The 18943-nt window shown below is 68.1% G+C and overlaps 2 protein-coding genes and 1 long non-coding RNA gene across 5 annotated transcripts; 2 read left to right on the plus strand and 1 right to left on the minus strand.

The window, feature by feature from the left end:
* The first annotated feature begins 239 nt into the window (after positions 1-239).
* Positions 240-7979, plus strand: LOC123808729. The gene is made up of 3 exons (XR_006783827.1): positions 240-340; positions 7071-7290; positions 7389-7979. It is a non-coding gene; the product is annotated as an uncharacterized LOC123808729 (long non-coding RNA).
* On the minus strand, positions 3402-6628 carry CKB (creatine kinase B). The gene is made up of 8 exons (XM_045823538.1): positions 6539-6628; positions 6036-6240; positions 5712-5866; positions 5496-5628; positions 5063-5234; positions 4253-4376; positions 3880-4069; positions 3402-3791 (listed from the first exon to the last, which is right to left on the minus strand). The coding sequence occupies exons 2-8, from the start codon at positions 6226-6228 to the stop codon at positions 3613-3615; spliced, it is 1146 nt and encodes a 381-aa protein (XP_045679494.1). The 5' UTR covers positions 6229-6240; positions 6539-6628; the 3' UTR covers positions 3402-3612.
* Positions 7980-11603: 3624 nt separating the features above from the next.
* TRMT61A (tRNA methyltransferase 61A) lies at positions 11604-18147 on the plus strand. Of its 3 annotated transcripts, none has more exons than XM_045823972.1 (4): positions 11604-11696; positions 12282-12640; positions 14997-15263; positions 17086-18147. In XM_045823972.1, exons 2-4 carry the CDS (start codon positions 12310-12312, stop codon positions 17355-17357), a joined length of 870 nt encoding a protein of 289 aa, XP_045679928.1. In that variant the 5' UTR covers positions 11604-11696; positions 12282-12309; the 3' UTR covers positions 17358-18147. The 3 variants fall into 3 exon arrangements, with proteins under 3 accessions (XP_045679928.1, XP_045679929.1, XP_045679930.1); XM_045823973.1 differs by having other exon boundaries at positions 11611-11919; XM_045823974.1 differs by having other exon boundaries at positions 11613-11751.
* Positions 18148-18943: the final 796 nt, after the last annotated feature.

Below are 18943 nucleotides of genomic sequence, written 5' to 3' on the forward strand. Positions count from 1 at the left end.
CTCCGGAGCAGGTTTTGTTAATGAGGAGGCGGAGGGGTGGGTAGGTGTCTGCTGGGTGGCTAGTGGCTGGCTACACGGATTCCTCGGAAATGGGAGGAGCTGGAGGGAGTGCGTGTAGTTTTTCTGGGTCTTCAGTTACTTACTGCAGTCAGGCCTTCCACTCTGACAAGCCCCAGCCCTGAGAAGGGTGTGGAATGTCAGGGCCTCTGAAACCGAGCAGAGCCGCACCCACAGAGTCAGGAGCACGTGGGGGAGCCACGGGAAGAGTCCTCACGCAGCACACGTCCCCGGGCCCTGCCCGCCAGACGTGGGACCCAAGGTCTCCGCAGACAGCTCTCCGGTACGGAGCCCCGCCCCCCCGCTCCCCGCCGAGTCTCTGTCCCTTGCTCCTGAAAACCTCAGCCAGAAAGGGGACTCCCGTCATCCAGGGTCGTTTCCCTTTGTCACCTGTGGGGAAGGAGATTAACCCCGGACCCGGCGAGGCCAGGGTGCAGCCCCCAGGGTGCCGTGGGAGGCCTTGGTGTCAGCTGGGTGCTCCAAATAGAAACGCAGAATAAGGAACCGTCAGGCAGCCGCCTCTTCAGCTCCCGCCCGGAGCGGCAGCTCTGCACGCTCGGGTCTGGGGCGCTGTGGGGCGTGATGGCGCCGCGGCCGGCCGGTCCTCCCTGTTCTCTGAGCCTCGGTTTCCCTGGTCCTGGTGTCCACCCCGGGGCGGTGGTCATTCGAGCAGAGCAGATGAGGGGCGGTGACAGCGGAGTCCTGCCGCGGTGGTCTCCCACGAACTGTGACACACAGGAGCACTTTAAAAAAAACGCTTGAGAGAACTTGGCTCGGCTTACGTAACTAATACATGTTCACTGCGGGGAGTTGGGGAGTCACTGAAAGAAGGAAGTCACCTGTCAGCTCACCACCTACAGCTCACTGCTGTGCCTGGGTTTTTCCATACATGTTCCGTGTGGGATCTAAGGACAGGCTGTTTTATAACCGATTTCCGCGTCAGCTTCCCGCGGCACGTGGGCGGCCCTCTCCCCCAGCCTCGCGCGCTGCTGTCGGTGCCTGCCTGGCTCCGCGTCGGGGGAGGTGTCCCGGGCGTGTGACCGGCCCTCTGTGGTGGTGGCGATGGTCCCGGCCCGTTCCTCCCTGTTCTGAGTAATTCTGTCTCTCAACTGTTTCTGGAGGGCAGTGGGTGTTGGCCGGGGGCAGTCTTGGTCCCCGTGCTGCTGGCATCTAGAAGTTGGAGGCCCGTAGCGGGCCGCCCCCCCCCCCAGAGTCCTCCTGTCCGGATGTCCTTGGGGCCACAGCTGTGGGGCCAGGCAGCGGGCTCCTCTCCCGGCCGCAGCGGCAGTGCCGGGTCTGGATGCCGCCAGTGTGGCCGGCTGGTGTCCTTGCCCGAGACAGGGAGTGAGCCGAGTATGTTCCCTCAGCAGCGTGTGTGGTGTTCCTTAGGCTTCCCGTGTTCGACCGTGATCTCAGGGAAGACTGACCTCCCCTGTTTAAAGCTCTCTGGAGCCCAGAGGAAAGGGAAGGTCGTGGGGCCCTGGACGGAGGTCCGTGTGCGGGCTGCTGAGCGCAGGCCTCGCCCGGAGGGTAAGGCAGCCCGAGGGAGAGGGAGAGGGGGGTGCCCAGCAGGGCAGCCCCGGGGTCCGGCCAGGCATGGCAGAGCCTGAGGCAGCCCCCACAGCAGGGAGCCCCCTTGACCAGGTTCCTGAGGGCCAGTTGGCGAGGGCAGGGCTCCGCCTTTCCAGCCCCAGGGAGGCGGCTTGAGTGGCTTCCCTGCCCGGGGAATGATGAGCTGGGCCCTGCCACCCCAGGCCCTCCTGGGGGACGTGCTGAGGGAGGGCCCAGTCTGTCAGTGCAGGCAGCGAGACGTGGCGAGCCGGCCTGAGCAGGCCGCCAGATGCCGGTGGCCCACCTCCTTGCAGAGGGGCAGAGGCCGTCACTGCGCAGCAGAGCCTCAGTGGCTGCAAGACTGGCCGGGGAGGGCACTGCCCTCCACCCCCTCTGCAGGGCCGGCTGACCAGTGTCCCCGGGTCAGGGGTGCACCTTCCACGCTCCTTGCAGCCTGGTGGTCTGACCCAGCCCCCGTGGGCCGGGGACACTGAGGCTGAGGAATGGGAGCCCTGCCTGACGCGTGCCCCTGGCCTGGCCTTTCCTGACTGCGCAGCCCGGGGCCCAAAGCGTGGGTGCAGAGCGCCCCTCCCTGCCAGCCTTGTGCACCAGGGGGCCAGCCCCGCCGGGTGTCCACTCGCAAGGACTGCCCTCGTGGGCCCCTCGGACTGAGCCCAGCCCTCAGGCAGATGCCAGGACACCCTTGCGGCTCTGGCTCCACTGCTGCCCTCCACCTCCCAGCTTGTCCTGAGCCCCAGGGCCTGGGTTGACCAGTTACCCCTGACTCCCACCTGACTCAGGTAAGGAGCACCCACCATCTTCAGTGGGCAAGACTGCCCAGCCCAGGACAGGGTGTAACCCTGGGAGGGTGAGGCCTGCCCAGACCAAGCCTAAGGAGTCGGGAAACTCGAGACCCTGGAGGGGCTGGGGGTGTAGCAGGCGGCCCTGGCCAGCAGGTGGCAGCACAGACTGTCCTTGGGGCTGAAGGGCTAGAGAAGCAGCAGCCGTGCCCTGTAAGATTCTGCAGACCCACCCCTGCTCCCCAAGCCCCGAGGCCGTCCCGCATGGCTAGACAGCCCCAGTCCTCCTTGCCAGGCACCCTGTGGACCCTGTAGTGGGACCCACTGTGGGAGGCCAGGGGGCTGGGGCACCTGAGGCTCCTGAAGAGGAGTCCGTGCCCTGGATGGGTGGCTCGGTTGGAGCATTGCCCTGATAACACCAAGGTTGCAGGTTCGATTCCTGGTCAGGGCACATACAAGCACCAGCCAGTGAATGCATAAGTGGAACAAGACACTGATGTTCCTCTCTCCCTTCCTTCCTGTGTAAAGTCAGTATATAAAATGTAACCAGTGAGGAGGAGGGAGACCTAAGGGCCCCAGGGCTGCCTGGAAGGAACTGGAGGGCTGGGCTGGGACCACAGAGGGCCTGGTTCAGCCCAAGGAGAGAGACTCTAACAGAGTAGGTGTTGGGGAGGGGACCGGGGTGGTGGGGTGGAGTGTTTGGGGGAGATTTACGGGCTCCCGCCCCCCTTCCTCACAGCAGCCCCACTGCCCCCACTCTGAGATGGGGCTGAGCCAGGGCCAAGCTCCCCCCCCCCCGGGCCCAGATGCTCTCAGACGCTCAGGTCGGGGCGCTGCCACCCTGGAGCTCCTCCCCCCGCTTTGTCCCCCGACCCCATCAGGCCTGCAGGGCAGCCAAGTCGACAGGACGGCCTGGCCCTGGATGGGCACAGCAGGGTGACCGCCTGCTGGCCACTGTTCCGTCCTACAGACAACGAAGCAGAAAGGGCAGACTCTGGGCAGACCAAAACCCTGGTTTATTTCAGCGTCAGCAACATCTCAGCCATCACAAAAATAAACTCTACCAAGGGTGACGGGAGTCTCTACGGCGAGGCTAAGGGCTCAGCCGCCAGGCGGCGAGCCTCGGGGTGCGTGGCGGGCACTGCCCGGGCAATAAGTTAGGAAGCGGCAGGGCTGGCGGCCGTGGCAGGGGTGGGCCGGGCCCTCATTTCTGGGCGGGCACGAGGTCGTCGATGGCCTGGCCCTGTTCCAGCCGCTGCTCCATCTCGATGAGCAGCTTCACGCCGTCCACCACCATCTGCACCAGCTCCACCTCGGAGAAGCCCAGGCGGTCGGCGTTGGAGATGTCAAAGACCCCGCCCACAGCAGCCGTGTCCACGCCACCTGGGGAGACAGCCGGGTGGGCAGGGCTGGCGCGGGGGCGGGCGCGGCCCCGGGGGGAGGGAACTGCGGCAGACCCCGCCCCGCGCACCTGTGCCTCGCTTCTGGAGCCGCAGCCTCTTGAGCACTTCCGGGAACTTCTCGTGCTTGCCCAGGTGGGGCAGCTTGATGTGCACACCTGCCCGCAGCCCTGTGCCCAGGTTGGACGGGCAGGTGAGGATGTAGCCCAGGTGAGGGTTCCACATGAACTCGAAGTTCTTAGACTTGAAGAGCGTTTCAATCTGGAGGTGGGGAAGACGGCATGAGAGGGGAGGCCTGCGGCGGGAGACACCCCTCCCCCAAGGGACCGGCTGGGCCCAGGATCCCCTCCCCCGCAAGCAGGGCCTGCACTCGGGGGCCTGGCCCTGCCCTGCCCGGCACTGAAGCCCGGCCCCGCCAGCCCCGGTGGGGTGGCCCGGCCCGACCTGGGTGAGGCCGTTGCAGAAGCGGGTGAACACCTCCTTCATGTTGCCCCCTTTCTGCATGGATATGACCCGCAGGTGGTCCTCCTCGTTGATCCACACCAGGAAGGTCTTGTTGTCATTATGCCTGGGGGAGGGGCACAGTCAAGCCGCCTTCCTGGGCTGTGGTCTCGGGCACGTCCCAGAAAAACACTCCAGGGGGTCCCCCGGCTTGAGGAACCTCGCAAGTCCCTGAGGTGTCCTTCCGGCAGTGCGGAAGGGGGGGGGGAGGCGGGGGGCGCGCAGCAGGGAGGCCAGGACGCCTTGGAAAGGGTTCAAAAAGCCCCGAGCTGCTGCGCCTGACCCTGCCAGTCATGTTCCTGGGGGGTGGGCGCTGAGGGGGCGCAAGGTGCCCGCCCACGAGGTGAGGGCAGGGCGGAGGCTGTAAGCCTCCCCACCCCCACTGGGAGGCGGCTGCGTCACCCAGCACCTGACAGAGTCCCGGAGGAGGGGGGCGCGAAGCGGCTGAGAACGAAAACAAGAAGCTCCAGGTCCCAAGAGGGGGGTGGAAGCGAGAAGCCAGCACGATCTGTCCCCCACCTCCAAGATCCAGAGAGGGGGAGGCCGCCACCAGCCCGGCCCCTGCGCTCACCTGGGCGCTCAAGGTCACCTGCGAGGAGGCTGGGGCGGCACCGACGGGCCCCAGGAGCGCGGCCCCTCCCTCTTCCTCCAAGGCCTCGGAGAGCGCGGGCGGAGGGGAGGGGAGGGGAGGGGAGGGGAGGGGAGGGGAGGGGAGGGGCGGCGCGGCCCGCGGAGGGTGGGGAGGACACGCACCAGATGCCGCGGGCGTCGGGCCAGTCCCGGGCCATGCCCGAGGCCAGCAGCAGGGGCGACACGGGCTTGTCGAAGAGGAAGTGGTCGTCGATGAGCTGCTGCTGCTCCGCCTCCGTCATGCTCCTGAGCGCGAAGTACCTGCCGGCCAGGTCGCCCTCCAGGCTCGACAGGGCTGCGGAGAGGCTCGCTCAGGGGGCCGCCGCCGGCACGCGCCCGCCGCCTCCCCGCGTGCGCCCGGCCCTGTGGGAAGCCCAGTCCACGCGCTCCTGGCGGCGGTCCGAGGTGGTGACCTCGCCGGGCCCCACGCGGCTGCCGGCGCGGGCTGGGCTTCGGTCCCTTGGGAAACCGGACCGCGTTTGCAGATAAGAGCGCGCGGCGGCGGTTCGGGTGACGCGTAAACAAGGCAGGCGGCCCGGGGGGCGGGGACCCCTACCCTCCACGGCGAGCTTCTCGATGGCGCGGCGCTCCCCGCGGCTGCAGTGCGGCGGGAGGCAGAAGCCGCGGATGCTCCGGCCCGTGCGCACCCGCGAGCTCAGCACGTAGTTGGGGTCCAGGTCGTCGCCGCCCTGCGGGTCGAGTGGAGGTGAGCGCCGGGCCGCCCCCCAGCCCAGCCCGGCCCGGCCCGGCCCGCCCCCGGGCCGCCCCGCACCTGCAGGTTGTCAGGGTTGAGGTCGGTCTTGTGCTCGTCGCCCGGCTTGTAGCCGCCATGGCGGTCCTCGATGATGGGGTCAAAGAGGTCCTTGAACACCTCGTACGACTCCTCGTCGCCCGCCACGCAGCCCACGGTCATGATATACGGGTGGCCTGGGGGGGGGAGCGGAACGGGGACAGTGACGTCACTGCCAGGCCCGAGGCAGCCGCTGAGCGCCGCCCTGCAGCCGCGCGCAGGGAGGGGGCGCGGGGACCCCGGCCCGAGGTGCGGTCGCGAGGGCGCTGCACCCCCGCCCGCGGGCCGGGGCGGGGCTGCCCGTACCCGGGTTGTCCACTCCGGTCTGGATGACGTCGTCCAGCGTGAAGCCGCTCGGCGTGCACTTGGCGCGCAGCTCGGCGTACAGCTCGGGGGTCAGCACCTTGGCCATGTGGTTGTTGTGGCTGCTGAGGTCGGGGAACTCGTCCTCCGCCGGGAAGCGCAGCTTCAGCGCGTTGTGGCTGTTGGAGAAGGGCATGGCGGCAGCGGGCTGCGGAAGACACGGGCATCAGCGGGGCCGGGCCCGCCGGCTTCCCAGGGACCCGCAGACCACCGGGGCCCCGCGGCGCCGGCCACCCGGGCCGTGGCCAAGGCCAGTGGGGTTCGCCGCGTGCGCGCAGGGGCAACTGCACCGCCCAGGACCCCCGGCCCTGCGGGCGCACCCGCTCCAGGCGGGGGTCCCCGTCGTGCCCAAAGTGCAGGATGCCGCACCCCCACGCCCCTCTGTGCGCCGCGCCCCCGCCCTGGCCCCCAGCGCGGCCGCTGTTCCGGTCCTCGGGCCCACTCACCCGGCGACCGGTCGTGCAGGGAGCGCTCGTTCCTTCCTCAGCTCCGGGAGCGGCGCAGGAGAACAGCAGCTCCTCCGCGCTCCCGAGGCTCTTAAGGGATGCAACGCGGGCCGCCCATTGGCCGCTATTTATAGCCCATTCATTCTATTGGCCCACACTGCGGGGTGGTGTCGCCCCTTTGTCCGCTGCCCGTCGCCCTAGACCAACCCCCCTGGCCACCCACCCTAAGGACCCACTTATCCGGGACCCAGCACAGTCCGCCTACCCCACCGGTCGCCGGCCCCGGGACCCCGAGATCTGAAGCTCAGACCCTTGGACATCCTGGAGTTGCCCCTGGCCCTGCCTCTGGGCGGGAAACTGAGGCAGGGGAGCCACCGGGCTCCCGAGAACTTAAGGACTCTGGGGTTGTTCTGCATCCTGGATCCCCCACTTGGCTCCTCCCGCCAGTCCCCGCGGCGGCGGCGGCGGCGGCCAGGGGCCGGTCTAGAGCGCGTTGGGCTGCCGCAGCAGTTCCTGACCCCCCCCGCCCCAGCTGGTTCCCAGAGGCTGACCTTCTTCAAGGTGCCCGCAGGCATCTCCTGGGCGGTCTTGGTGCAGAGCGAAAGGCAACCAGAGGCGCAGCCTGGCCGCGGCCCAGCCCCAGGCACCACGACGCCTTGACCTTGGGCGAGTCCCTGAGCGCTCTGGGGAATCCCAGCCGGAGACCCCCGGGCCCTGCTTCTCCTGGTACTTGACGCCCGGAGAGGCCGCCGGTGAGTGCACAGCCTCCGTCTGCAGACCGCCCCCCCCCCCGCCCCAGGGCCCTCTCCTCAGGGGACAGGTTCAGCCTCACCCCCCCCCCCCCCCACAGGCAGCCAGCCCGGACGCTAGCAAAGCCCGCAGGAAGCGCGAACCGACGGTACGTGAGAGACTTAAAAACCACTGCGAGTCAGAATCACGCAAATGAAAACAACGAAGACTCCACCTTCCACTCCCCCCAACACACCCGGATAATCCAAACAGAGAGAGTGACAGCAGCCAGTGCCGGCTGTGGGGCGGAATGCGGGCGGGCAGGCATCCGCCGCTGTGGGTTGCTACATCCTTTTCGGAGAGTAATTTGGCAGTATCCGCTGGAATTTAGAATGTTCGCACTCCGTGACCCTGTGACCCCACTTCTAGGAATTCAGCCCGCAGAGAGATCCGGCCGCGTTTCTCTTCGCAGTCGGACCGAAAGATGCACACCGGGAAACACTCGCACAAAGCAGCGTGGATGCAGCTCGATGCCCATCACCTGGACCCTGGCCGGGGCAGGGGGCCTGTGCCCGGGGTGGAATCGTACACGGCTATTCCAACAGAGTGTCCCTCGTGCGGCTCAGCCGGTTGGGGGTTCAAAAAATAAAAAAAAAGTGAGCCACAGCTTCTGTGGTTCCTCTCCGTCACAGTAGCTCTGAGACTGAAGCAAGAGGGAGAACCCTGATCTGTGTGTGTCTTTGACAAAACCCTCCCCGGGCCTGCACCGCGAGCTCTGCGGGCAGCAGGGTGAGCGAACACGGTCGGCCGCGAGCAGCCGAGCAGCCGGGGAACCAAACACCAGGTGGGAGGAGACTGGCGGGGCTGGGAGCGGCGGGGCGGGCGGAGGGAGCCCCGTGCGCTGGCTGGGGATGGGGCATCCCTTCCCTGTGGAGTGGGCATCGCATCGGAGGGTGTGGAGTCCCGTTCGCTGCTGCCCCGGCTGTCCCCGTGGTGGCGGCAGAGGGGACTCCTGCTCTCTGCCCCCACCCCCCACACCTTGGCCTGTTTGGACCTGTCCCCAGTCTGCATTTGGGTTTTTTTTTTTTATTCCTTTTTTTTTTTAGGCCCATAAAACAAACCGTCGTAAAAATGGCCCAGGCTGGTCGGGCGGCAGGCTCCTTTAAGCCCGGAATTCCTGCAATCTGTGCCCCCTGCAGCCCCTTCCCCCCAATTTCAGAAATATCTGCGGCCACCCTCCCCACCCCCGGAGGCCTAACGGGCTCAAGTTTCTGTTTCTAGAAACCAGAGCTGCTGGCTCCTGGAGGCTGACTTGACTTTCAGACCCCAGGGGTGGGGGTGGGGGGGTCACTCGGAGCTTCCTCTTTGTCTGCAGCCTCTGCGGCTCCTCACAAGGCCCCCCCCCCACCCCCACCTTCAGGCCACGGAGGACCTGGCCGCTTTGGGGGTTGGGGAGAGGGAAGGTCCATACTGCAGAGGGGGACCCAGAGGCCTGGGGCTGCCCTGGCCAAGGTCAGGCCCTGGGGGTGTCCTGCCGGGGCCCTGGCACTCCTCGGCCTCCCGAGGTGGGTGTTTTGTCCCCGTTCTGCAAATGAGCAAAGGGAAGATCAGAAAGTGGTGGCAGGGGCCAGGTCAGAGGTGCAGCAATCTCTCAGTGACCCTGGGTCCTGGAATGGCTGGCCCTGTGGCAACCTGCCTGGGCCCACCCTGGGGACCTCTGGCAGGCCAGACCCGGGCTGGACTCAGACTGATGGCAAGGGTGGTCAGCAGCTACAATGGTGCAGGAAGGGGAGGAGGCCTTTGAGGCCTTTAGACCCGAATGTCATGGGGAGGCCCCATACCAGGCAGTGGCTGCTTGGGAGCCCGGGGGTCCCAGAGCAGGGCAGCAAGGGGGCTGGCACTGGCAGGGTGCTTCCGGCCAGCCTAGCTCCCATCCGGACCCTCCGTTTCCCCCCGGGGGCCCACAGAAGCCGGTTTGGTGGCGTCTAGGAGAGAAGCTGGGTGACATCACCTGGCCAGTTTACGGTCCTCAGAAATCACACCTGCCCTGGAGAGGGAGGGGAGCCTCAAAGGAGTCCCTGGCCTTTCATCCGCCACTCGGCAGGGCTGGCAGAGGGGGCCTGGTGCCAGGGCCGGGCTGGGGGCCAGGGGCCACCCTTGGAGTCGGTGCAGCTGCTGCTTCCTCCTTCTGCCCCGCGCCTGGGCTCTGCAGACCCCACAGGGGAAGTTGGCTGGGGCCCGGAGGGGCGGGGCTGCCTCGGAGTCGCCTGCACAGGGCTGGGCTGGGCTGGGCTGGGCTGGCCTGAGAGGGCGGGGGGGGGGGGGGTCCTCATGTCACATGACCCCTGCCAGGGATGTGGGCGGGCAGACAGCCACCACAGCCGTGGGCATCCTTGGCTTCTCCTTTTCCTCCAGGGTGACCTTGACCGTTTCCTCCTGCCTGTTCCCACTTTCCTTCAAATCCACCGTTAGTTCTCTGCAGCCATATTTACTGGGGTTTTTTTTTTTTTTAAGATTTTATGTATTACTTAGAGAGCGGGCCAGGGAGAGAGGGGGAGAAACAAGGCCTGCCGCCCAGGCATGTGCTCCGACCAGGAATTGAACCGGCGACCTTTCACTTGTGGGACGACACTCACGCCAGCCAGGTCCAGGTTTACTGGTTTTAAATCCCAGTTCCACTTGGGCCACATTGACTGTGTAACTAAACCTCCCTGAGCCTTAGTTTCTCCATCTATAAAGTGGCCCCTCACAAGGCTATGGTCAGGAGTCCTTGCAGTGACACTCAGCGGGGCTTGCGTGGCATCAGTTACTAGTAGGGGAGTCCTGACACACAGACTGGGCCCTGGGGGAGGCCAGCGCAGATAGGCAGCTCCGGGAAGGCTGCCTGGAGGAGGGGGCAACAGAAGCGCTGGTCAGCCAGTAACCGCCAAAATGGGAAGTTGGGACCTCAGGAAACCACTGCCCAGTCATGCAGCCCTAATTTGGACTTCACGGGTGCCCTGCCTGGGCTCCACACCACAGCCGAGTAACCGGGAAAAGAGGAACCCCGCACCCAGAGAAGTGGAAAGTCGAGCTCTCTCAAGGGAGCAGTTAGGGGGAGATTCGGGCCAAGCATCGCCAAGGGGGTGGAGCAGTCTCCTGGAGCAGAGGTCACAGAGCTGTGGATAGGGCTGGGTTGTCTCGGATGTTGAGAGCAGGCGGCAGTGGGGCCGTGATGCAGCCACCCAGGCATCTGGTGGCCGGAGTGCTGGCCCCACAGGTGCATGAACCCGCAGAGGGTAGGGGGTCACCAAAAGCCCCTCACCTTCTTACCCTGGGGCTCCCAGACCCAGGCCCGGCCAGGGCAAGGGCTGGGGTCAGGCACCTGGGTTTCCACCATGGACTCCGAGGCACCCACCGCAAGGACCACAGGCTGGCCAGTCCTGGCCCCAGAGGAGGGAGAGTTTAGAGCCCCAGGGGCTTGCGGGGCTCTGGGGAGGGGCTGGCTCTGCGGAGGCCTGGCCACTCCCCTTTTACCAGGCTGGAGCAGCTGGGCCATAGAAGTGTGGTGTAGGGTCATTGCTAACTGGCCCTGGGTTAAGGTGCAGGCTAAGCCCCAGGATAGTGGGATGGACTGGCGCTTCTCTGACCAAGGTCTCCAGTCCCGGGGCTAACAGGACAAGCTCTGGCTGCAGGAAGCGGAGTGCCGCAGGCAGACAGTCCGGGCCCCTGCACCCCGCCCCTCACTTCCCCCAGGAGCCAGCTCAGAATCCGCCTTGCTGAGATACTCAGAGAGTCTCGCCTTCCCTTTTCTGCCCCTCCCCCAGCCCCTGGCCCTATCCCCACCGAGCCCAAATGTGCCCAATTCTTCCAGCTCTCGTTGCACCGGGGCCCAAGGGGACCCAGCGCCGCCTCCCTCCCGTAAGCAGCTTCCGCCCTCCGAGGGTGTGGCAGGCCGGGAGGAAGCCACTTCGCAGACCCCGCCAGACCCCCAATCTCCTGCGGCCGCGCTGACCCCAGCCAAAGCCTTCTGGGACGACCCTCCGCCCTGGGGCCCTCTTCCCTGTTCTGGAAGGCACCCTGGGGCCCAGTCGGGGGCGTTGCAGAGCGTTTTGCAGTGACAAAGCGTCCACGGAAAGGGTCCTCCTGGGGCTGGGCAGGGGGCCGCCGGCCCGGCGGCCGGTGACTGCCGGGCTGCCGAGGTCCCTGCCCGGTCGCAGTCCATGGCGTCCGGCTGCGGGGACCGTGGGACGTCCACCGGGGGCCTCCCACCGGCTAGCGTCAACCCGGGAATAGCACGCGCGGGGGGCGGGGGGGGGGGCGAGAGGCGGCGAGGCGCCGTGACGTCATCGGTGGGCGCCGCGCGCCGCGCCGGAGGCGGAAGGGCTGCAGCCGCGGTCCCCGAGCCACGTGCGGAGCCTCCCGGGCCGCAGTTGGCCCGGCATCGCAGGTGGGACTCTGCGGGGACACCGGCGGTGCGCGGGCGGGGGCGCCCGGCGGACGCGGTGCGTCCCTCAGCCTCCCAGCCCCGTGCCAGCCTGGCCCGGCCCGCGCCCCCTCTGCACGGGCCGGGCCGGTGCATCAGTCTTCAGCCCGCTGGACGTCCCCAGCCCTTGCCTCTCCGGCATCCCCCTGCCGCCATCCGCCCAGAAGCCCGCCCTGGGGAGGCTGGGGTGAGGAGTGTCCCTTTGAATCTAACCTGGAGCCGAGGCGGCCTCTCACAGCCGGAGAATGGGCGCCAGGCCCCGGGATAAGGGCGATGAGAGCGCCCGGTCCCGACTTGGTGGGCAATCTTGCTGTCGCCTGGCCCGTCTCTCCATCTGCGATTTGGGCTGACGGCTTCTCTCTCGTGACCCAGACCAAGAAGGGCTTCAAGTGCCGGCCCGGTTCAGCCCTACTGGGCGCCCCAGGTGGACAGTGCCAGGGCTCGAACCAGCCACCCCGCCCCCACCCGACGGCCCAGGATCTGGGAGTCACCACGCACATCCCGCCGCCCCGCTCCTCCGCACGCTCATGACCCTCTGCCTCCTCCCAGGGCCTTGGCACCGCCGGAGAGCAGCACCATGAGCTTCGTGGCTTACGAAGAGCTGATCAAAGAGGGTGACACAGCCATCCTGTCACTGGGCCACGGTGCAATGATGGCAGTGCGTGTGCAGCGTGGGGCGCAGACCCAAACCCGGCACGGCGTCCTGAGGCACTCCGTAGACCTCATTGGCCGCCCTTTCGGCTCCAAGGTGACCTGTGGCCGAGGCGGCTGGGTGTACGTGCTGCACCCCACGCCCGAGCTCTGGACGCTGAACCTGCCACACCGCACCCAGATCCTCTACTCCACCGACATTGCCCTGCTCACCATGATGCTGGAGCTGCGGCCCGGCTCCGTGGTCTGTGAGTCCGGTGAGTTCCTCAGCTTCCTCCGTGCCACCTCGGAAGTCGACAAGAAGGCGGGGGTCAGGCCCAATGTTCAGGCAGCGTCCAGCGGGCCCTTCCTGAAGACAGGCGCGCTATTTGGTCTCTGTTTTAACGGGACCTTTCTGCAGAGCTGACTGCAGGGACTGAGGGCAGAAGTAAGGAAGTTGGTTAGGAGGCTGGTGCTGTGATCTGAGTGAGAGTCGGTGGGGTTTGACCAAGGATGGGCCCGAGCGAGGTGGCCGTGGCTGGGGCCACCGAGCTGCTTGGTGCTGACCGAGGTGCTGACCGCCGTTCTAGTAATGCCCAGCTCCAGGCCCAACGTCACCAACTGCTGCGAGCGGGACCCCTGGCCCAGGGCTGAGGGGCGCCCCCTCCTGGAGGGTGGCCAGGGCTACTTCGAGGTGCTCCCCAGGGAGTGTGGGGAGCCTGCCCCGTGCGCGTGCCCGACCAGTGCCAGTGTCGCGGAACCCGGGCCCTGGGGGGCAGGTGGGCGTGCCTGAAGGCCAGCTGTTCCCAGGCCGCCCCACACACAGCACAGCCGCAGGCACTGGGGTGGTTGAGGGGGGGATCCTGCGGCACGCAGCCTGGCCAGGAACAGCCAGGCCCAGGCACCCCAGCTTCCCAGCGTGTTCCTTATGGCTGGACAGCTGGGGTCAGGAGTCACAGGGAGTCCCCGGCCCCACTGCTGCCAGCTTTCTGAGGGCCTCAGGCCACCCTGGCCCTCTCTGGGCCGAGGTCTCTCCATGTGGATGGTTGGGTGGTCCCTGCTGCCCAGCCAGGGGAAGGGTCCGATGCAGGCCCGAGGCTCTGGGCCAGGAGTGGGTGGGCTGCGCAGAGGCCGAGTCCTCAGCATGAGGGCCCTGGGGTGCCAGTGGCAGGTGGGCAGCCGGCTCCAGCCCGTCCCCTGCTGTGCCCTCAGCCAGGGCCTCGCTCCACTCGAGTAAAAAGCACTCGGCCAGCAGGCACGCGCTCCAGGCCCCTCGGGGGTGCCGGCTCTCCTCTAAGAACTGCAGGCGCAGCCGTGGGCCAGGCAGACCAGACTTCTGCTCCTCAGTGGGACCGTGTCCATGTGGTGGTTGCTTGAGGCTTGTGAGGCAGGGCTGCGTGTTTGGGGTCACTCAGAGGGGGGTCCCCACAGCTCCAGCGGTCAGGGGAGACCTGTCCGCAGAGGAGCACTGAATTGGAGGTGACGAGGAGGAGGTATCTGCCAAGGGCCAAGGGGGAATGTCACCCCGAGGGAGAGTGCGCAGAGGCCCCTGGCGAGGGTCACACACAGAGGCCAGCATGGCAGGAGCAAGCAGCGAGGCCAGGGAGGGCGCGGCCTCAGTTCAGAGTGTCATTAGGAGCCTGATCCCGCCCTGTGTGGAAGCGAGCTCGGCCAGGTCGTGCGGAGGGAGTCAGCCTGGCCTGATGGGGCTGTGGGGGCGGTTGCAGAGTCAGGAGGGAGGGGCCCAGGCAGCCTTGGCAGGCAGGTGGGGACAGGATGAGCTGCGGGTCCCGGAGAGATGTGGAAGGAGTTCCTGGTGGATCAGATGTGGGTGGGAGAGGAGAGCATCCAGGGCGCCTTGCAGCGTCTGCTGAGCAGTGGGTGTGGTGGGTGGGGCTGCGGAAGGCTTGGCAGGGAGTGCACTTGGCGTCGAATCTGGCCGCGCTGTCTGGGTGTTGCAGGGAGGCGGCGAGTGTGCTGGGGGTGCTGGGTGGGAGTCAAGTGGAGGAGAGTGGAGGAATGTGGCTCTGGGGAGTTGTCACGACGTAGGCGGCAGCTGCGGCTGGGGGGGAGGGGAGGTCAGGGGGCAGATGGGGGGCACAGGCCCCAGCTGGCGGCTGCAGGACAGAGAACCCCGAGAGGGGCGGCTGCATGGTGAGGGGAGGGGCTCCGTGGAGAGCTGGCGTCACAGTGCCCGGAGGGGCGGCGAGGTGAGGGCGGAGGAGGCTGGGGGGCAGAGAAACGGACCAGCCTGAGTGGGCCTGAGCTCAGGGACCTGGGGGCCGACCTCCGCATGGCAGGCGAGGGGGACGGACCCAGGCCACGTTGTCTGCTCCGAGCAGGCACTGTGGAGCCTCGGGCCTGCCCCAGCCTCTGGCAGAACCCGGTCTCCAGGTCTGGGCGGTGCGGTCTGCTCCTGCACTGGCTCTGGGCGGGGCGGACACGTGGGCAGTCCCCGCTTGCCCGCCCCAGCCCGAGGCCAGAGGGCAGCCAGGCCCCGCATGTGGCTCACGCGGGGTGCTGCCGGGGCCGGGGCCGGCCGGCCTGGTGGGCCCTCTGGGGGTCGCTCGAGGCTCCCAGGGTTGCTCCCCAGGTGGACCCAGGAGTCCTGCCTGACACCCGTCCGTCCCCCAGGCACCGGCAGCGGCTCCGTGTCCCACGCCCTCATCCGCACCATCGCGCCCACGGGCCACCTGCACACCGTGGAGTTCCACCAGCAGCGAGCGGAGAAGGCCCGGGAGGAGTTCCGGGAGCACCGCGTGGGCCGCTGGGTGACCGTGCACAACCAGGACGTGTGCCGCAGCGGCTTCGGCGTGAGCCACGAGGCCGACGCCGTCTTCCTGGACATCCCATCGCCGTGGGAGGCCGTGGGCCACGCCTGGGACGCCCTCAAGGTCGAAGGTGCGTGGGGTTCTGGGAGGGGCGTGCCCTGGCGCCGAGCTGGGCCCGGCCACACAGCTCGGGGGGCCTGGCCAGGACCCCGACTGTACAGGCCTGAGCGAGGGGTCCCTGGGGCTGGCCGGGCGGCCTCGGGGAGGTCGTGTGGGGAGCCGGTGGGGCCGGAGGGGACAGGTACGGGAGAACAGGGCCCCAGCTGGGCGCCTGCTTGGTGGGAAGGTCTGGAGCTGGGGTGGGGGCAGTGTGGCAGCCCCTCCTGCGAGAGAGGCGGCCCTGCGTAGCAGGGTGTGCCAGAGGCCAGAGGTCAGCCCCTGACCCCAGCGGCTCCCTGCAGAGCCGCCCCTCCCCCCAGCCAGGAGCCGGGCAAGTCGGCCCCTTTTAGGGAAGAAGTTGGTGCAGAGGCGGAAAGCAGGCTCCCGGCCAGGGAGGCGCTGGCTGGGCTCTGGGTCCTTCCCTTTTCTGGAGAAGGAGCTGGTCGGGCAGCAGCCCCCTCCTAGCAGCGGGGCCCGTACCGAGGGGGAGGCTGCCCCTCGGAGAGACAGATGCCCGGTGGCTCCCGCGGCAAGGCAGTGGCCAGTGGGTCCGCTGCCAGCTGGCTCAGGCTCGCCCTGGCCTCCCGGGCCCCTGGTCTCTGCCAAGGTGGCTGGGGCTGGGGAAGGGGTGGCCCCGGCTCCCCCACATCTGCGCCCTCCCCAGCTCTGCCCTGATACCAGCGCCCCCCTGCCCGCTGCTCTGTGGACACTGGCCGGTGCAGGCCCTGGGCCCAGGGAGGCCCCCGCGGGCTGGTTGCCAGCCGGGGAGCCGTGCGGTCTGCTGCGCCCATCCTCCACGTCCCTCTCAGCCCCTCCTCCGGGCCCTTTTTGTTCCCCGGATCTGTTTGTCTTGGGCCCAGAGATTCTTGACTCACTCACTCGTGGGGCTGGCGTCTGTTGGCGGTTTCCAGCGGCTCTCCCGCCCGCCTGCTGGGCGAGCCCAGCCTCGAGAGCAGCAGTCCGTGCTCTCCAGGCCCCGGGCTGGCCGGCAGCCTCAGACCCTTGCCTGGCGGGGCCTCAGTTTCCCCGGTAAGGTACACAGAGGCAGGGTCCCCTCTTGGGGGTGACACGGTTTCCTCTCTGGGTTGGCGTCCAGCTACACAGGCCTCCTCCGAGCCCAGGCCGCCCTGCGGCCCTGGGGTCAGGACTGCAGTGACTGGGCCTCACGGGCCCTCGATGGCTTGCCGGCTCACACCCCTGCCTTGTCCTGGTGTCCCAGACTTTCCCTGCCAAGGCTGGGACCTGGGCTGGCTCTGGACAAGGCCGAGGGGCGCAGTGGGCACCCCCGTGGGAGGCGGCAGGAAGAGGCCGTCAGCTCCTGCCCTCGGCCTTGTGGCCCAGCTCAGAGCAGGCACCTCCAGCTCCAGGAGCTGGTGACAGCCTCTGATTTCCCATGATGGCCGCGCCCTCGGCCGCCTGGGCGCCCCTGCCCCTGCCCCAGCCTGTGCCGACGTGTGTGGTGAGGGCTGTGTGGCCAAAGCTGTTCTGGGTGCAGCACGCCAGCAGCTGTGATGCCAAGACCCGACCTGACCCCAGCCCAGCTTTTGCCCTGACCCCTGACCCCTGACCACAGCTCTCCGTGGCTGAGGGAGCCCATGGCCAGCCTCAGGCCCAGGGCCAGGCCCAGTATTCACTCTCCTCCCTCTCAGTAGGTTGTTCTTTTTACCAGACCCCCCTCCTGGAAGGACTGGGGGGGGCACTCCCCGGCCACACACGCCCGTCCGGAGGAGGCCGCCCAGCGGGGGGCGTTGGCAGGCTCCCCGCCCTCTGACGCGCCGTCCTGCCCCCCGCAGGCGGGCGCTTCTGCTCCTTCTCGCCGTGCATCGAGCAGGTGCAGCGCACGTGCCAGGCGCTGGCGGCCAGAGGCTTCCTGGAGCTGAGCACGCTGGAGGTGCTGCCGCAGCTGTACCACGTGCGCACCGTCAGCCTGCCCGCGCCGGACCTGGGGGCCGGCCCCGGCCCCGGCCCCGCCCCCGACACCGCCCCCTTCCGCAGCGGCACGCCCATGAAGGAGGCCGTGGGCCACACCGGCTACCTGACCTTCGCCACCAAGACTCCAGACTAGCGGGCTGCTCGCCAGGAGAGCCAGGGAGATGGGAGCGTGTGGGCCCGGGCAGGGAGGCGCAGCCTGCCTCGGGCCGACTCGCGTGGGCAGCGGACGCCTGCCGCGCCTGTGTATGCACAGGGGGTGGGGTGGCGTGGGGTGCGGGGTGGGGGCCTCCTAGATGGCGGAAGCGGGCGGCCAGCCCCAGGCCTCCAGTTCCCAGGGAGGGAGGCCTCTGCCTGTCTCCTGCCCTCCTGCTTATTGCCACGTGAAGTCCCCACGACCATAGGGCTTTTTGAGTGCTGAGGCCCAGGGGTGCAGGTGGTGGGGCCAGGTCTCACCCCTTCCCAGGCGGCCCCACGCAAGGAAGGAGGTGGGGGAGCAAAGACTCAAGGAGGAGGGCCGGGGGCTTGGTGCTGCCATGGACCCCAGACCCCCAAGGCCCGGCTGCCACACCAGGTCCGTGGACCAGCCCGTCGAGAGGTCCGCTCTGCCCTGGCCCCTCCGCCACCATCCCCAGTGCTGAAGGGGCCGGGCTGGCTCCGCCCCCAGGGAGAGGAGGCCCTGCTGCCTAACCTGCTCCGGAGGGGGGAGGGGCGGCCCCACCCACCCGCCTCCTGTGCCCCGCCCTCCGCCCCCCAGCTGCCTCCTGCTCTGTAGTGTGGGGCTGGCGTCCCTGCCCGCCGCCGTGCATGAAGGGCCTGGGTGTCCCCCCTTGGCCTCCCCACTTGGGGCCGGGAAGCCCACGCACGGCACCTGCGAGGGGCTGGCCCTGACCGAGCCTCCTGCAGAAATAAACACTGTGGCCCCACGTGCTGACTGGTCTCTGGGGTCCCCAGGAGCTGGAGCCCCACCCCCATTGCAGCATCCGGGCTGGACCCCGGCGTGCACCGCCCTCCCGGCCCTGGTCCTCGGGTCCCACAGCAAAGGCTCCAGGCTGCAGGGCCAGGTCTGGGATGCCTGGGACAAAGGAGCGAGTGTGTGGCCACCCCCATCAGGCTGCAGAAAGGGCCACTGTCCCTGGGACGGGTGGGCCAGGAGGGAGGAGGGAGCAGTGTGTGCAAGCAAGCGGAGTGCAGCCCGCTGGCCTGGGAGCTCTGGGTGCCCTCCCCACCGCCGCCCCAGCCCACCCCAATGTCTCAGTCACGGCGTGGGTGCCTTGCTGGCTCGAGTGTTCCCTGAAGGGCCCTGAGACCTGCTACTCTGGCCCGAGGCCACCCCTGGGATTTGTGGGTCCTTGGAGGGGTGCCAAGCACGGCGGGCCCGCGGGAGGACCCGTCTCCCAGTGTCAGTGTCCCGAGACGAGGTGGCTTCCCCGCTCCCTCTCCTGTGCAGCCTCCGGGGAAGACCTTGGTCCACTCTTGTCCCCTCAGGATCCCTCGGGGTCCTTGGAACCAGTAGTCCTGCCCCAGGGCTCCCACCCCCACTTCCAGGGCCTGTCCTGACCTTGGACCAAATGCCTGCCTGGCCTAGGGGACAGGGGAGGGACGTGGCCTTGCCCTGGCTTTCGGGCAAGGCCTGCGGGGTGTCGGCTGCTGGCGGACTCTCCGGGGCCCACAGAGCGCACCGCCGGGCTCCCACGCCCCCTTCAGGGCCCCTCTGAGCTG

The sequence above is a fragment of the Phyllostomus hastatus genome, unplaced genomic scaffold, assembly GCF_019186645.2.
Source record: "Phyllostomus hastatus isolate PE091 unplaced genomic scaffold, TTU_PhHast_1.1 phas_scaffold_501, whole genome shotgun sequence".
Classification (NCBI taxonomy): domain Eukaryota; kingdom Metazoa; phylum Chordata; class Mammalia; order Chiroptera; family Phyllostomidae; genus Phyllostomus; species Phyllostomus hastatus.

Bases quoted from the DNA above. Each gene is read 5' to 3' on its own strand.
- TRMT61A (XM_045823972.1), top strand. From the start codon at position 12,310: ATGAGCTTCGTGGCTTACGAAGAGCTGATCAAAGAGGGTGACACAGCC. The intron at 12,641-14,996 runs GTGAGTTCCTCA...TCCGTCCCCCAG, and splicing joins CTCCGTGGTCTGTGAGTCCG to GCACCGGCAGCGGCTCCGTG. The intron at 15,264-17,085 runs GTGCGTGGGGTT...TGCCCCCCGCAG, and splicing joins GGACGCCCTCAAGGTCGAAG to GCGGGCGCTTCTGCTCCTTC.
- CKB (XM_045823538.1), bottom strand. From the start codon at position 6,228: ATGCCCTTCTCCAACAGCCACAACGCGCTGAAGCTGCGCTTCCCGGCG. The intron at 4,377-5,062 runs GTGCGTGTCCTC...CCCCTCCCCCAG, and splicing joins CCCGACGCCCGCGGCATCTG to GCATAATGACAACAAGACCT. The intron at 4,070-4,252 runs GTCGGGCCGGGC...CCCCACCTCCAG, and splicing joins TCTGCAACGGCCTCACCCAG to ATTGAAACGCTCTTCAAGTC.